General features: G+C 35.6%; 2 protein-coding genes across 3 annotated transcripts in view; one reads left to right on the top strand and one right to left on the bottom strand.

Moving 5' to 3' along the window:
• Window positions 1–1,118: 1,118 nt before the first annotated feature.
• LOC131164709 (protein STICHEL) lies at window positions 1,119–11,578 on the top strand. Of its 2 annotated transcripts, none has more exons than XM_058122117.1 (7): window positions 1,119–1,525; window positions 1,677–4,107; window positions 4,589–4,808; window positions 6,498–7,058; window positions 8,417–9,218; window positions 10,376–10,457; window positions 10,552–11,578. In XM_058122117.1, exons 2-7 carry the CDS (start codon window positions 1,921–1,923, stop codon window positions 10,651–10,653), a joined length of 3,954 nt encoding a protein of 1,317 aa, XP_057978100.1. In that variant the 5' UTR covers window positions 1,119–1,525; window positions 1,677–1,920; the 3' UTR covers window positions 10,654–11,578. The 2 variants fall into 2 exon arrangements, with proteins under 2 accessions (XP_057978100.1, XP_057978101.1); XM_058122118.1 differs by having other exon boundaries at window positions 1,314–1,493.
• Window positions 11,579–13,400: 1,822 nt separating this feature from the next.
• Window positions 13,401–17,665, bottom strand: part of LOC131164574 (2-C-methyl-D-erythritol 4-phosphate cytidylyltransferase, chloroplastic) — a 40,424-nt gene continuing 36,159 nt past the window's right edge. The window contains exons 9-12 of the mRNA XM_058121867.1: window positions 17,353–17,421; window positions 17,193–17,239; window positions 13,852–13,942; window positions 13,401–13,680 (exon numbers count right to left, since the gene is read on the bottom strand). Coding sequence (XP_057977850.1) covers window positions 13,609–13,680; window positions 13,852–13,942; window positions 17,193–17,239; window positions 17,353–17,421 — 279 coding nt within the window. The 3' untranslated portion in view covers window positions 13,401–13,608. The remainder of the gene's footprint in view (window positions 13,681–13,851; window positions 13,943–17,192; window positions 17,240–17,352; window positions 17,422–17,665) is intronic.

Genomic DNA, 17,665 nt, shown 5'->3' with positions numbered 1-17,665 from the left:
TGATGGTTGTGAATACATTCATACTGTGAAACTGTGGTATACTTTCAATTGACAAGTTAAGAAAGAGTGTACTAATTAGTGCAACATAACCATTCACAAGGTCTAAAGTGTTCAACTCGTGACACTTATCTATGCACGAGAAAATTATAAGATTTATTTTTTTATGAACTTTATTATATTAAGTCAATTTTATAAATAAATATTCAAATTAATTTGCATAAATATAATTTAATTTGTGTTTATTAACTCTTTTTTCAGAAAAAAGAATGCTTTTGTAAGTAGAATATTAGTATATATAATTATCCTACAATGTGAGATGTTTTAATTTTAGGTATTTTGTAGGATAATAGCAAGGACCCAATTTTTCAAATTATTATGTTAAAATTTTTGCATGTTTTAAGTGGCTATGCTATTTCAAAATTAGTATTGCACTATTATAGTGCTTTTCAAAGACTACTAAAATTTTAAAATACTGAGTTTAGATTATATAACCCATACTAAAAATATTTGTTTTAAATGAAAATTTACGGTTTAAAGTATATTTTGAAACAAGATAAAATTTATATTTAAATCCTTAGGGAATATTTATAATTTGTGATGATAATGATAATGATGATGAGAGCATCCATGCCTCGATTGCATAAATAACATACACGGCAAACACGTATATCGTAACGTTATAACATTAATTTATTTTGATATACACCTTTATTTAGTGATTTCTAACTTAGATATGAGTAGTTCGATCTCTCTCCGATGATGATCGCAAAATTGACAATATCACAACTCATTTTTTAAAATTTTTATGAGTGAATAATAATAAAAATAATAATAGGTTGCATGGTCAATGTCACTTGTAGGGTTGGAGCATCCATGAAATTGGACCACAAGGAGTAGTGCCCTATCTCCTATCTCAATAATTGCAACATTGCTACCACCCCATCCATCATAACCTTTGCTTTAATTAACCATAATGTTTAGATGCAGCATTCCAATCCCTTTGTCTCATCATCAATTCCATGAATTTTTAATCAACCATTGAAGGCATGGATTGCAAATTTTCTTATTAATGGGAGGGGATTGGTTTAGAATTTTCGTTATAAAGATGCAAGCGATCATAATAAATATTCTCTTTATGCATGATTAGAGAATTTTCCTTAATACATGCAATATTTATTATTACTAATACAGAACAGAACAGTGATTCTTCTGTAAAGGAGACGATCCACGAATGATTATAGTTTTTGAAAATTAATATATATATATATATATATATATATATATATATATATACTTTTTGTATGTGTGTGTTTGTGTTTGTCTCTGTGGAAAGGAAGAATTTGTTGGGAGGGAGTTTAGATTTTCAATGTTTTGGACCGAACACGCAAACATTGTTTTGAAACGAAAAGAAAAGAAAAGAAAAAGAGAGACAGGGAGATGAAAAAGATTCAGTGATTCACGAGGGCGCGCCAACCAGAAGCCCTAAAGTTGCGGTGGCCTTCTATCTCTCGCTCTCTGCTTCACTGTAATATTAAAATCTGTCAGATCTGTTTTTCATTCGTTCCATCCATCCTCTGATTCATTTGTTCATTCAGTGTATTATCCATTTCTTAACCCAATACCCGGCATTCAATTTCAAGCATCTCATTGTGCTTCGTCTTCGTCTGGGATTGCAGGCTTCATTTCAGGGAGGGAGTTCCAGGTGGGTTTGGCGAGTGTGATGTGCCTGCTTCTGCTTTCATCAACTTGAGAATCTTCGAACGAGAATGAAAATGTGAGCCTGGCTTGCTTGGGAAAAGGAAAACTGTAAATGAGGGTTCATCCGTCGCTTTCTCTGCTTCTCGAATCACACTTTTGAGCATCACCCATCATTTCGAATATCGAATCATTCGTTCCTGTATTATCCTTAAAAGGGAGAAAATGTCGTCAGAAGTGCGGGGCTGTATCGGTGGCGGCGGCGGCGGTGGAGGGCTTGATCCCAGCAAGCTTCATCTGAAAAAAGAGCTCAACCAAATCCGAAAGGCTGCTCGTGTTCTTCGAGATCCCGGGACGACTTCTACTTGGAGGTCTCCTCTCACTTCCTCTTCTAGATCTGTTGTTGCTGCTGCTGCCGCTGCTGTCCCTTCTTCTTCTTCCTCTGCTTGGAAACAGGGCGAGACTGAGAGCGCCCGACGACACAGTAATGGGAAAACGCAGCAGCCTTCGCTTCGAATCGACGGCATTAGTAATGTTACCAACAAAGAGAAGAGGGTGTTTCTCCACAATTGGAGGAATGGTTACAAATCGTCCAGCGATAGAAGCGCAATGGCGGCTTCTGACATCGATGTTCCGGGCCGTAATGACGACGCCGACGATGGATCTTCAGCTCCGGGGAGCCTGGAAGACAGCTTGATCGATGCTCTTAACGGAGGAGGAGATTCAAAGAGCGATACCTGTGTGGGGGACCGCCATCAATCCCTCGCTTTCAGATGCAGAGACGCTAATGTTGTCTCCTTGGGCACGCACTCCATCAGGCGAACAACCAACACTAAGAAGAAACCCAAGAAGGGCCTCACTTCTTCCCCAATGCTGAAACAAAAACAACAGAGAAAGCAACAGCAAAAACAGATAGTTCACTCCTTGCATTCGAGAATGCTGCCATTAGGTTCGAGCCGAGACGAAACCGCCAGTTTGATTGATCAATCAGACGACACAGAAGAGTACTGCAATTCTGAAGATTTGCGGCGAATATCGGCAGCTTCTCCCTTGCTTTTGAAGCTCGGGAACAAAAATTGGTCTCATCCGTCCTCTAAATTCCTGAGTAACCGCCGAAAAGAAGACTCGTCTTATTCCTACAGCACCCCGGCATTGTCAACCAGTTCTTATAATCAATATGGTAATCGCAATCCCAGCACTGTTGGGTCTTGGGATGGTACTACAGCCTCATTCAACGACGGGGATGACGAGGTGGATGATCATTTGGATTTGCCCGGGCGCCAGGGCTGCGGAATCCCTTGCTACTGGTCAAAGAGGACGCCCAAACATAGAGGGCCATGTAGAAGTTGTTACTCTCCGTCGTTCTCGGATACTCTGAGGAGAAAAGGAAGTCGTATCTTCTGTGGAAGCCAAAATATGTACCATAGACGCCGTCGTTCCTTGTCTAACAACCGGAGAATTGCTTCAAGGACTGCCCAGGGTGTTCTCCCGCTGCTGACCAATAATGCAGACGGCGGAGGAGGTTCGTCTATGGGAAGTGGGCATAGCGATGATGAGCTCTCGACGAACTTTGGGGAGCTTGATTTGGAGGCTTTGAGTCGGTTGGATGGGAGAAGGTGGTCGTCGAGCTGCAGAAGTCAAGATGCATTGGAGCTACAAGGTGGAGGAGGGGAAGAGGAAGGTACCCCGGAAAATATTAGGAGCTTGAGCCAGAAATATAGGCCCGTGTTCTTTGATGAATTAATTGGGCAGAATATTGTGGTCCAATCACTTATGAATGCTATTTCAAGGGGAAGAATTGCACCAGTTTATCTTTTCCAGGGCCCCCGTGGGACTGGAAAAACTTCGACAGCTCGGATATTTGCAGCCGCTTTGAATTGTCTGGCTACTGAAGAAACTAAGCCATGTGGAGAATGCAGGGAATGCACTGATTTTATTTCTGGGAAGAGCAGGGATCTTAAGGAAGTTGATGGCACCAATAAGAAGGCTATTGATCGGATCAAGTGCCTCTTGAAAAACCTGTCTGTGGGGCCTCAATCGGCCTTCTCACGATACAAAGTTTTTGTTATTGATGAGTGTCATTTGTTACCCTCTAAGACATGGCTAGCATTTCTCAAGTTTCTTGAAGAACCGCCGCCGAGAGTTGTGTTCATTTTCATAACAACTGATCTTGACAGTGTGCCGCGCCCTATACTCTCTCGGTGTCAAAAATATCTCTTTAACAAGATCAAAGATTGTGATGTTGTAGCCAGGTTGAGGAAAATTTCTGCCGAAGAGAATCTGGACGTTGAGTTTGATGCACTGGATTTGATTGCTTTGAATGCAGATGGTTCACTTCGAGATGCAGAAACTATGCTAGATCAATTGAGTTTGCTAGGAAAAAGAATTACTACATCTCTGGTGAACGAACTTGTGAGTCTGCTCTCTCACTTCATCCTTGACATGATCTGCTTGAATTTGAGGGCTTTATTCTATTTTTAACACTCAATTTTTTCCCTCTATTCTTTATCTTGCTTGATTGTATCCCTTTCTTTTCCAATGTTAATATAAAGACTGATATCCTCCTTGTGGGTTATGTTGTTTATTTTTGCTTGTGTGTTAGCTTGAGTCTCTGTGCTCAATGTTGAATTTGTAGATGAAGACTGAAGCTTAGCCATATTGCTCAAGCTTCAGGCTGTTAACAATTACTTCTCGAGATCTGGGAATGTTTTAATCATTAGTAGATTATTGTTCTCACGACTTGGGAAAAGATTAGTCTGTAATTATTTGTAGATTATGACACTTTCTGTGTATTCCTCTTCTTATAAAATAAATTGCATTTCTAAATCCTTACTTCTATTGCTGAATTGTTCATCTGTGTTTACCTGATAGGCTGATGCCTTTTTCTCTTTAGGTAGGAGTTGTTTCAGATGACAAATTACTGGAACTTCTCGAGTTGGCCTTGTCATCAGACACTGCAGAAACAGTGAAAAGAGCCAGGGAGTTGATGGACTCTGGGGTTGATCCAATGGTATTGATGTCTCAAATGGCCAGCCTCATTATGGATCTCATTGCTGGAACTTACCGCATTGTTGATATGAAATACAGTGACTCATTTGTTGGAGGGCGAAGTTGTGAGTACCACCCATTTCTCTGTGATATTGCTGTTTTTTGGTTGGGCAGGCTAACAGTATATTCTAGATCCATACATTGCAATTTGCATTGAAACAGTCCATATTCCTTCACAGCTTTTAACACTTTATCAATAGTATATGATGGCACCCTGATGATGGTATGTCAGTTTCATGTGTCTAAAGACAAATTAACTATTTTATATTCAAACCGAATGTTTGTTTGAAGAATGAATCATCATAAAGTGACTTATAAACACCATTCAACCATATTTATTCTTAAATTCTTGTTAAGTGTGTTTTTCTGAATATTACACATTTTTATATCTATATGCACATATGCATTTCTTTTGTGAGGAGATGAGGCGTACATGTATTCTATCACAAAGGGTTAATCATTGGAGCATCCATGAAGTGTGTGTTAGATTACCACTTTACCTAAAAGCTTAAGCTGTTAGGTTGTGGGCCAACAATATATATCAAGCTTTTAACACTCCCCCGCACGTGCAGCCCGACAGCACGTGGAGAGATAAACAAATGTTAAATAACACCATAAAATGAAGCGGACGACAAGACTAGAACCTAGGACCTCCTGATGACCAAAGCTTTGATACCATGTTAGATTACCACTTTATCTAGAAGTTTAAGCTGTTAGGTTGTGGCCAACAATGTATATTAAACTTTTAACAGTGTGGTCTATGTGCATCCACTATGTCAAAATTTATTCTTGATTTATTATGTAGTTGGTATGGGATTCATACCGTAACTGAGCACTTTGGAAAACAGCCCTGCTTTATTTATTGTGGAATATTTGGAGTAGAATAAATAGAAGAGCAGTTGAACGGGATGGATCTTTCTCTTAAGTAGTTTGCCTTGGGCTAATTTTTGTTGGGATTTTCCACGTTGAATCTGTATGTGCCACCTACAGTCTAAGACTCTAAATATCTGATTTTATTTGTGTGAAAAGGAAAAACATGCAATATACAACAACAATGCTGGTTAAAACAAAATGAGCCTCTATCCCAACTATTGGTGTTGGCTACATGAATCTCTTTTTTCCATTAAGGTTATTAGTTGGTATAGCACATTCTTCTTTGGATTATTTGCCTTCAGACTAATTTTTGTTGGGGTTTTGCCTTTTGAGACTGCCTATATTCTGGTTTCGCCCAATTCTGGCACTTTCTAAATATTTGATTTTTTTTTTAATATGAAGAAATAAATTCCACTTTCATAAAAATGCTTATAAAAGAAAATAAACCCTTATCCCGACTATTGGTTTTGGCTACATGAATCCTTTTTCCTTCTCCATTCAGCTTGATTAGGCTTAAGCAACACTGTGCATTCCTTCTTGCAACACCCTAGACTATCCTTGCTTGTGTCTATACATAGGTCTTGGTGTTTGCCCAATTCTTAATAAATGTTTTCTTTTATTTTAAAAAAAAATTACGTATGGAGAAGATTTCTTTGGTGATCTAAATGGAAATACAGCTGAAGTACTCTCCACTGATTGACTCTTGAGTTTCTCTTTCTTTAAAAAAAAAAACAAAAAAACAAAAAAAAAACAAAACAAAACAAAAAAGTTTCAGTGCACATTCTTGAATGGTCAAACTGTTATTTTAAAATGCACTTAAATTATAGAAAATTCTTTTTTCTTTCTATTTATTGCTATTGAGGCTGGGATTTGTTCTCTAGTGACTGAAACAGAATTGGAGAGACTTAAAAATGCTTTGAGGCTTCTATCAGAGGCTGAGAAACAGCTGAGAGTTTCAAGTGAACGTTCTACATGGTTCACAGCAATGCTGCTACAGCTAGGATCAGTCCCTTCATCAGACTTCACTCAGTCTAGTAGCAGTAGGAGGCAGAGCTCTAAGACAACAGACGATGATCCATCAAGTGCTTCTAGAGAAGCTGCTGCACAGAAGCAGAAGGCTGATTCTCAATGCATGCCTCGGAAATCAACTTCTTCTTCATTGTCTCTACCATATCATGGGAATTATACCCATCAAGGGGATTTATTGTCACCAGCTGATAATTTCAGTTTCAATTCCAGGCCGACGCACAGCCCATTGGTTAATGGCAGTGCTTCAGCTGCATCATATGATGATTTTATGGTTGGGAATATGATATTTAGATGCATAAACTCGGAAAAGTTGGTTGATATTTGGGGAAGATGTATTGAAAGGTGTCATTCAAAGACCCTGAGGCAGCTGCTACATGCACATGGAAAGCTTGTGTCAATCTCTGAAGTTGAAGGTAAGCCCATACACTTTATTTGCTTGATTTATGCTTTAACTGAAAGCAACATGTACAATGTGAGAGGGAAGTTTATGTTGTGCTTTTTGGAATTTTGCCTATTGGATCAACTTTATAATAGTTGCAAGTTGCTGGTGACTTCATGAAAAGTGGGGATTACGGAATTAAAAAAGGAGGATCTTTAGCTGTAGTCTCCCTTTTGCAGTTGTTATTCAACAATTCATGCTTTTGTATCTAAAATATTTGTTTTCTACTATCAAAAACTTACTCAATGCTCAAGTAAGTAGATTAAGAAAACTCATTTTTATGAAAAGAAGTGCACTTAAGATAACGAAGACTGAAACATGCTAATTATTTTGGAACTCTGATACTTGGAATTTGCATTTCACCCTTGAGTGCCTCCGTCTGAAACTTGGGAATGGGACATGAGTACTCCTACCAAACACTTTGAAATAATAGAAGATCTTCTAAGGGTAGGCACGGTTGACACTTGATACACTCATGCACAGTGTCCAAGCAACAAAAGTTGAAAAAAAGAGAGGGAAAAAAACAGAATATTTGATCTGATGTAAAATATTCATTAAGTGGTGGACTTCCATCTGTGAATTTTTATAATAAAGAATTAAAATGTCAAATGATGATATTTTTGTTCAAATTCAACAAATTTACTCCAGCCTTTAGTTTTTAGTGTTGCTCACTCCAAGACAGAAGGCAGCTTTCTAAATTGGCATAAATTCTCTTTTCTTTTATTTGATCTGAAAGGCATGTAAGTATGTAACATCTTCCTTCTGTGACATTTCATTCGCAAAAAATAGGTCTCATGAGACTCCATTGATATTGTATCCAACTCTTCAAAAAAAAAAAAAAATTCCTGGCCATGAGTACATGTGTTACCTGGGAAAATTTGGGATGTGAAATGAGTTCTTGTTATGCTTCATTTCTTCCTAAGTAAGAAAAACTGCATACACAGATATATATGCTGTAGTTAGTTGACTGACACTAGTGGGCAGTGACTATGCATTGAGTATTAAATTTAAATAATTTGAACATTGTTTAGTAAAACTTCTAAAGAAAATTCTGTGCATCATGTTTCTGAAACAAAGGACCGCATGATTGGATGATGGATTCGGAAGGTATTTGTAACTATTTAGAGTTTTAATTTGGCTTAGTTTCTAGTGATGCCAGTTCAATAATAATTTTTCTTTTAAAAAAAACAAAAAACAAAAAACTGGATTCTGAATTCTGGCTCTTATTCAACATTCTTGGAAAGTTAAAACTTCTTTAAAAAGCTTTGTTTATATGTGCTCTCTCTCTCTCTCTCTGCTAGTTTTCCTACTTTAACATGATTCTGCTTGCAGGTATTCTGGTTGCTTATATTGCATTTAGGGATGGAGATATTAAATCCCGAGCAGAGAGGTTTCTGAGTAGTATTACAGATTCCATCGAAACTGTTTTAAGATGCAATGTAGAGGTTAGGATTATCCTATTGTCAGATGGTGAGGCTTCTTTGACAGATTTTCAGTTGCCAGATAGATCAGATCTGAAGCAGAGGGAATTGTCAACTAATAGGGAAAGAAAGGAAATTTGCAGTAATGCTGGGTATTCGGATATGGATTTCCATCAGGATCCGATTAAATTGTCCAAAGGAAGTTTTAGTGATGCAGCAGATAAACTGAAAGCAGGAGCACGAGATCATTCTAATTGTTCCCCTTCATTGGTAGATGGAACCTTTCAAGCTACCGCTGGATCGCCCTTGTTGTCAGCTGAAGGGAGGACTGATATCAGAGATATGAAAGAGAGGAAACAGGAGATACCATTGCAGAGAATAGAATCTGTGATTTCTGAGCAAAGGTTAGAAACAGCTTGGCTACAGGCTACAGAAAAAGGGACCCCAGTATCAATGGGTCGGTTGAAACCTGAGAAGAATCAAGTCCTGCCTCAAGATGGCATGTGTCGTCAAAATCAAATGGAACCCATGAATTCAGTGGATTTGTCATCTGGGTACTGGGAAGATGGATTGAACCATGACATAAAAGTTTTGAAGATTAATGATGGAAGGATCCAGAAGGACCAAATTGGTAAAAGGGTTGATCATTATCCCATATCTCCGAGCTTATTGCATGACAGCAGCTTGGCGGGCAATTTCAGCAAAGACAATCTGTGAGTCTTCCATTAGTTTGTTTGCCGTTGTAGATGATATGATTGTTGTCTTTCGTAATCTCCTTTACTTCACATTATTGTTAAACTTGACATTGCTTGAAACTTGGTAAGCTGAGTAGGTGAAGTCCTCCTAGATCTTAAAGTCCATGTATGCAGTTGAGTCTAGAGTCTCAGAAAATGATTGTGTATTTCAAAGAAAAGAATTGCAGAATGGCACTCGTCCCCATGTGGGGGCGGGGGAGGGGAAGGAACCACTCCAGTTGCAAAGTGGATGGACAGTACATATGGGTGAGGGTTTGAATTCTAATGCGTTGTCGACAGCTTGGAGAAATTAAGATGAAAACAATTATCCTCCATTATTAAAAGGGGAAAAAAAATCAGAATTCAAATAGGAGAAACTCTTGGATGTGGGATTTCAGTTTGTACTGATGATCTTTCTTAGTCTGCATCTTCTTGTATCTATAACATCATAACTGTTAGTCAGACCAGCCAGGTTCTACACTTTAAGTTTTTGAAATGCCAGCAGTGCATATGATTGAACAATTAGTCTTCTGAAATTGTTAGTCTGCGTCGTAGTTGCTTTTAGGTAATTAGGTTTCAGTGCTACATAGTTTAAATTACCAGAAAATCTTCAGATGATCGTATTCACACTAATAACTTATTTTCATGTTCAATATAGCACATTCACTGTTTGGGAGCATGGCGTTAAAACATTTGATTTGGATTTGTGTGGATTAGTACAAAATTCTATGTAATTTTGTATTGCATTTTGTCCAACTCTAAACAAATCTCAATCCAAGATTCAAATTCCAAGCTCCCAAAATAGGGTCACTGCATTTATTTTTTTCCAAAATTCTATGTAGTAAAGTATGGACTGCATGTTTCTTCCATGTCAAGTTGGCCAAAGTATTTTGAAGAGGCTATCAGAGCTAAATGTTATCTAGTTATACAATATTATGCAGTTATTTCCTTCTGAAATCCTGAAACATACTTTTGTATCTATTTTTTTATGCTGATTGTGGAAGCTAAAGTTACGAATGGTAAATGGTTTAATCTTCCATAGGGTTCTTACTGGAGTGTTTGGTTGTGCTTGGCAGCAAATGTTTTTTTATTCTCTGTATCATATTTATGCTTATGCCCAGTGATGTTTCTTCTAGGGGATACGAATCTGGTTCAGGAACTGGAGGTTGCAGTGGGCTGTTCTGTTGGAATAACACCAAACATCATAGAAAGGCAAAGGTAGTAGATGTTGGCATTCTTTCCATTACTCTTCTTGTATTTAAGATGGATAGTTTGTATCACTTTGACCAAGCATGTCCGTTGGTGTATATAGGTTAACCAAGGTGCCACTGTTGAATCACACAAAGCTGGGCGATTTTTATGGTTCGGGGAGTGTGGGATATCAAAGAAAACTGAAAATAGATTCAGAAAATAAAGAGGAAAACCCAGGTGGTTGGAGTGTCTAATTAGCTTTTAAGTGCCTTCATGATTTTTCTTCATTTAGTTTTTTGCACCTTCGAAATTCTGCAAGGAGATGATATAGAGAGGGGTGTTGTAAAGAAATTTTGGTGGGGCTTAGGGCTTCTGCATTTTGTTTAAGATCCAGAAAATTTTGATGGGATCCCTGATGTAAACAAGGGACAGTGAGAGGTTATATTATCTGTATCTTCCTTTTTCTCCCCATTCAAAGTGGACTCGAGAGTAAAGCCTGTTTTGATGATTATGAAGCCCTTGTTTGATCGGGAAGAAAATAAAAATGAGAATTACATGGGGGAGTGAAAGGAATGGAATTGAAATGCACATGAATTGAAGGCCTGCCTGTTACAAGGTTATCTCTTACCATGCATTGTTTCGTATCTTTTGGCATGTAATTTCCATTTGATGCTGCTGTAAGGGCACGTCATAATAGGAGAGGTCCACACGGGAAGTAAAAGTTGAGTGGGGTTCTCATCTCCCTTTTGGGAAAAAGATGTGTTTCCTTGAGATTCTGAAATGATTAAAGAGCATGTGTAGTAGTAACTCGGTAGATCAGCTCAGCCTTGACTAAAGGCGGAAGCTAAAACGACGGTCTGATAGATTTTTTCCATGCTGGTTGGGTTGGAATGTTTGCTGGATTAGATGCAGAAGTGCGCGTGGAAGAAATTTTGCTCCCATTAATCATTAATCAATGCCTTTTAATATTCTTCTTTGTCTGCAGACTCCATCAAAAACACTCAAAATCTTCTCAGATTTTTCAGTGGGTATTAAGAATTTTGCTTGGGAAGGGAGAGGAAAAAAAAAATGAGTAAATTTATTTTCCCCCGTATTTTTTTGCAGTAACTTTTTGCATTTTTAAGCATATAATATCCACAATGTTTTGTTCTCGATTGTATTTTGACATGGGAGAAATTTCATTTTATCGGAAATGAATTATTTCTTTTCTTTTTTAAATGAAAGATAAACTTCATTTCATAACCAATGATGGGAAAATTAGAACGATTATAACACAATGAAATCAAAAGATTTTCTAGTCTGCCTACAACCAGCTCACACTTTCAGGTACTTGATCATATATGCAAGTCTAACATCCAGGATCCTTAACAAATTTCTCATCTTCCATAGCTAAGTTTAGCAACAGTTGCAATTTTTTGGTGTCCTAGATTTGCTAGGATTTTATTATTATGCCGCAATTCTCTTGTAAACTTGTTGACCACTATTCAAAGAACAAATGATAGCTGGCAGGCTGCATCATTTATCATCCCCCCACTGCTAGTTTATCCAACGTAGGTAGTCTATTTCTTCAAAGCCAGCAAGCGTATGAAAAGCTATTTAGCCAGTAAGGCTTTAGAACTCGAAAAATATTAGGAAAAAGAAAATTTAAAGAATATCGCTTATTCATATTTGGTTATCAAAGATAGTAAAAAAAAACAGATACAAAAATATGCATCTTAATTTCTTAATTTTTTAATGGTATTTGATATTGAGAGAAGATGCAATGAAAAATAAATTTCTTTCTTTTCTTTTCCCAAGTTGAGAAAGAAGTGAACTTACGAGGCATAGTTAATCCGAAGCTGAGAAAATAGTTTTTTTTTTTTTTTTTTGTCAAAAAAAAAATTGTTTTGGTTTTTAGAAAAAAAAAAATAGAAAAAAGCTTGTCACTCCATTTCAAGTCCTCTAACATATGCATAAAAAACTTGAAAATCAACAAAAAGAAAATATTTTTCAAGTTTCTTGTATAGATATTGAAAAATAAGGTGATAATTTTTTGATTGTTTAGAAAGGAAAATAAAAAATCTTTATCTAACATTAATTTACTACTGAACAAGTAGCCTTAATTATTGTAAGGAGAAATTAATTCCAAGAAGTTGGAAGGACACAATGATATCAATCAATTAAACTCAGTCTCTCTCAAAAGAAGAGCAATCAAACCAGAGTCACGATAATTGGTTCCCCACTCTCTTTAATCTCTTACTTGCTGTTAAAAGCAACAATCTTTCCTAAAGTTTTCTCCCTTCCAAGTTTAACCATTTTGACTCTCAACCTTTTACTCTAATTTTATTGAAATTATATAGAATAAATGTCTATGCTGTTGCCTTTTTTCCTTGGTTCCTGCGGATTAGTAAATATGTTATTCAGTTTTACACTGGAAGGGAAAATGAACTTGCGTTTTAATACGCCGCTTAATCATCCTTAGACGCATTACTTGTCAAACAAATAAGTATTCAGCAGAATCAAAATTCTCATACAAACCTTAAGGCTATGTTTGAAACTCTGAAAATATTACGAAAGGAAAAGAAAAATATCAAGGAATTCATACTTTCATATGTCGCGATCAAGAAAAATGAGAGAAAATAAAAAATATATATATCAAATCTATAAACAAAAATTTAATTTTACACATCAACAGTTCATTTTTCTTAATTTTTAATCATATTAAAACAAACTTTCATTATTGACGAAAAAAAATACAAGGGAAAATAAGTTTTCTTATTATTTTCCTTTTCTTTCCTTTCCCCAAATAAAATCCTTATACAAACAGATCCTAAACACATACCCTTTATACCAATTTCCACTCTGCTTAGACAACCTTGCACTCTCCAACAATTCAGTAATAACCTCAAAAAATGACAACCACTACACAAGGCACAAAAGATGCAAAAAGCTAGAAAGGAAAGAAAAGTTGAAAACAATAAAGAGCATGAATAGCCCTGGCAAAACAATGTAATTCTCCATTAACTTTTGAAGTTTTCCTGCTCGCTAAAAGGCACATGGTATATTGCAATTCTAAGATTCACAGAAGAGCAGGGGACTATATTAAAAATGGTCTTCTTTCTTTTTATCCATTCACATATTCATCTGCAAAATTGAACAATAATGAAATACAACTATTTAGACCAAAAGAAAATGGAATTCACTCCGAAGACTCTCCAGCTCTGTTACTCAGTATCCTCTCCGCAAGTAATAAATCATCAGGGGTTGTGACCTGCAACTCAAAAGAACTTAACAAATGGATTCAAATGAAAAAGACACCCTTTTGCATGCACAAAATTACTGTCCAAAATGTGTATCCAATGAAAATAACTGTTATCCATTAAAATTAAAACACTAAATATTCCATCTTTCAGTTCAGAGATCATACAAGAGTCCCGCTTACCTTGATGTTGGTGTAAGATCCTTCAGTGATGTACACGGGATGTTTAAGGTGCTCCACAATAGACACATCATCAGTGACTTCAAGCCCGTCTCTGCAAAAAAGAGTATAAATGCTGTCTGATTCATATTTAGAATTTCTAAGTCGGGCATGAAAGCAATGAATTATATTTAATTTGAGGGGTTTACAATAGGAACTGATGCCAATGCAAAAAGCAATACTTTAGCCTCCATTTGGATAGAGGATTTTGTTTGAGAAAGAAAAATAAAATAAAATAAAAAGAAATCTATTTTCCATTATATTCTCTCTCTTCACCGAATACTACTAAAAAAATAATAGTTAGTTTTAAATATAATTAAAATTTTAAATAAATCAAAAGTAAATGGCATGTAAAATCAAAATTCTCTTTATTGTTTTTCCTTTTTCTCTTCCTTTTATTTTGTTTTCCCTAGAAGAATACCCTATCCTCTTTGTACCTCTTTCTTCTACCAATAAATTTCCTTTTTGATAAGGGAAAATATAATAGAAAAAAAAAAAGCAATATTTTTGGTAAATAACATACTTACAAGAAACTGGCAGCAATAGATTCTTGCTCGAAATGGTAAGTCATTACAACATGTGATATAATATTTGTAAGCATATTTATAAACGAGATGCTGAAAGAAGTAGTTAAATAGAAACTGGAATCCTAACTAGGATTGAGATACAAATACAATAGGCCAATTAGCAGCAACATTGGGGATTAATTTTGGACACTGAAACCCCAACAAAAGAAATTTTAACAAGACAAAAGCCCATTGCAACTAGTTGAAGGTGACAATGCAAATCCTTGCTTGTCATTCTCCCCAACCTTTTGTTGTGAATGACCTTTTGTGACTGATGGCCACTAGGGGTCAAAGAAAAATAATCCCATGTCACTATAAGTTGACTATAGGGTTGCATTTGGTTCATAGAATAGATATTCCTAGATAAAGGTGGAATAAGACGAAGATGTAACAAAAATGTATATGGATTAATAATTTTTTAAAAAGCCACTCATACAAAGGATTATGTAATTCCATATTTGGAATAGGAGAGGAATAGATATTGGTGAAATTTGGGAATAGTCATTCGTTGTCTATTCCATATTATGAACTAAAAAAATTTAGAACTTTGGCATCGTCATTTGGTTTATGATGACAATCAATCTTTTATAAGCTATCAAATTCTTCTATTATTATCATTCTATTCCTAACAATAGACATTCCGTAAACCAAACATAATCTTAGTTCCCCAAGTACCTTGTTACTCCGCCTTTTTGTTACATTCATATTTTCATATAAATGAAATGTCCACTTTTGATAAGTTCCATTACATCTTTACTTAAACAAGCTACAAGTGTAACAACTAACACCTCTAAATCAAGGTTTCCACCAAAATACATGAATAAAAACTTCTTATTTTAATACAAACGCAGCTTTTAAATCAGTTTGACATTTAGATAAAACATAAAGGACAAAAAAAAAAAAAATTTCCACTTTTTTTAATCTAATTATACCCTTATTCCTACATAAATCCCCCAACCCACATTAATTGTGATCTTTAGATCCTCCAATTCAAGTTCTTTACAGCCAGTCATCTGATCATATTTTATTTTATTTTTAATTTCATCATGACAACACCAACAACAATTAACCAAGCCTTAAAAGTCTCACTGGGTGGTGTTGGCTACATGAATCCCCTTCCGCCAATATATACAATCGTGGGCAATTTCGTCCAACAACTTAAGGGCTGTTAAATCCTTACTATCTCATTTCAAGTTACTTTAGGTTTACCTCTACCCCTTCTATTGCCAATAACAGTAACTCCTCTTCATTGGTACAATATTTGGCCTATGTTGCAGGTACCCAAGCCATCTAATCGTCCCTCCCTTATCATATCTACTTTAGGTGATATGCCTAACATTATATCACTCATCTACTTTAACATTCTCACTTCCGCAACTTTTTTTTTTTGGATATGTTAGTCCTTTGTTGCCCAACATTTTGATCTATATAGCACAGCTGGTCTTATAGTCATCCAATAAAACTTTCCTAGGGTATTCTAGGATCACATAACACACCCAAATAACTTTTCCATTTCATCACCCTGCTTTAATTGTATAACATCTTCAATTTCTCCTCCAGCTTGCATAATAGATCCAAGATATCGAAAACTGTTAGTGTTATTAATTTCTTGACCATCAAATTTAATATTTTCTCCTATATTCCTCATACCACTAAAATTACATTTCATATATTCAGTCTTTTTTCTACTTACCCTAAAATTGCTACTCTAAATCTTCTCTCCGTAATTCTAACTTATATTCTACTCCATCCCTAGTTTCATCAATTAAAAGAGTATCTTTTCAGGGAAGAAGTTGAATTTGTTGCTGGTTTGGGAAAAATCACTATATGGCTTCATTTGTGGTGTGTTGGGTTTAGGTATTTCAATGGAGTGAACTTTTTGGATGTTCACAAGATTGGCTTTAATCTGATGGTTTTATTTTGGGAGTTTTGATATGTTTGTTTTTTTTTCTTTTTTTCTTTTTTTCTTTTGCTGCTCTTTATATTTCCATTCTGGCTTGTCCTAGACTTTTGTAAGGAAATGTCTTATTCTCCTTTATGTAAATTCTTAATCTATTAATGAAATCTCTTCTTTTTCTATTTAGAAAAAAAAAAAATTCACCATTAAACCTCATTTTGGATACTCCTAGTAAGTTATTCCATCACAAAGCAAAAATATAAGGACTCAAAACAGATCCTTAATGTACACCTATTGTGATTGGTAATTCTCTACATTCTCCACCCATAGTCCTAACGCTAGTCATTAATCTGTCATACACACCCTTAATGACATCAGATTTTCTTTGTCCAAAAACCCAATATGGAACTTTCCTAGGTACCCTATTCTCTAATCTCTAAGTCAATAAAAACCATATGCAAGTCCCTCTTCTTTTCTCTAAACTTTTCCATTAATCTTCTTAAAAGATAAATAGCTTCTATGGTTGATCTTCCAAGCATAAAAGCAATCAAAGTTTCTATCAATTAAAGTTTCATTACATTTTGCATTTAGCATGTACTTTTTTAACATATTTTCTATGAATATTTCCAACTTGTGCATTACGTCTTCGAGCTCTCCAAACAAGAGATTTATTATTCTGTATCCATTCCAATTGAAATCAAAATTGCAATTCAACAATAATTCCAAGGATTTATTAATTTAAATTTTCCACAATCAGCCTTTTTATTTCTACCCAAATAGACTTGAATGGTCACAGAGTTTTTGGATCATCTACAAATCTATACAATATGTGAATTATTTACCTATTGACAAGCTCAAAACCTTTTCTAAGCAACTCATGCTTGATAACCTGCAACCAAAAAAGAGGGAAAAAAGAAAGATAGGAGACACATTACTCTCTAATAAAAAGAGTGTTTAAGAACTTCAAGCAAATATCATGTCCCTTATGCTTTCAACATAAACCTGTGGAGTCTGCATTTCCCAAAGCATTTTCCTGTCCAAAGTTTTCACTACAAAAGATTCTCTATTTGCCTGCACACAGATTGGAGACAAATGTCACTACTTTTTTCATAAAAATAAGAGGTAAAGCTCATTTTAAATATTGACAATTTACAGTGTGTACCAACTGAATTTCGAACATGTAAAGATCCAAGCTAAATATAAATGGTGCAAAAAACAAATCCAATACAAATATGCACAAAAGTTCCTCTTGTTAGGAATATACGAACAAATTCCCGAAACCTGTGAGAAACAAATAGAGAAAAAATAACGCCAA

Source organism: Malania oleifera, chromosome 9 (assembly GCF_029873635.1).
Source record: "Malania oleifera isolate guangnan ecotype guangnan chromosome 9, ASM2987363v1, whole genome shotgun sequence".
NCBI classification, from domain to species: Eukaryota; Viridiplantae; Streptophyta; class Magnoliopsida; order Santalales; family Ximeniaceae; genus Malania; species Malania oleifera.
This window is presented reverse-complemented; position numbering and strand designations above follow the sequence as displayed.

What these genes read in the sequence shown, in the direction of transcription:
- LOC131164709 (XM_058122117.1), top strand. Translation starts at nt 1,921, where the DNA reads ATGTCGTCAGAAGTGCGGGGCTGTATCGGTGGCGGCGGCGGCGGTGGA. An exon ending in ATTTGTTGGAGGGCGAAGTT is followed by an intron (nt 4,809 to 6,497) that starts GTGAGTACCACC and finishes TTTGTTCTCTAG; the next exon opens with TGACTGAAACAGAATTGGAG. An exon ending in GTCAATCTCTGAAGTTGAAG is followed by an intron (nt 7,059 to 8,416) that starts GTAAGCCCATAC and finishes TTCTGCTTGCAG; the next exon opens with GTATTCTGGTTGCTTATATT.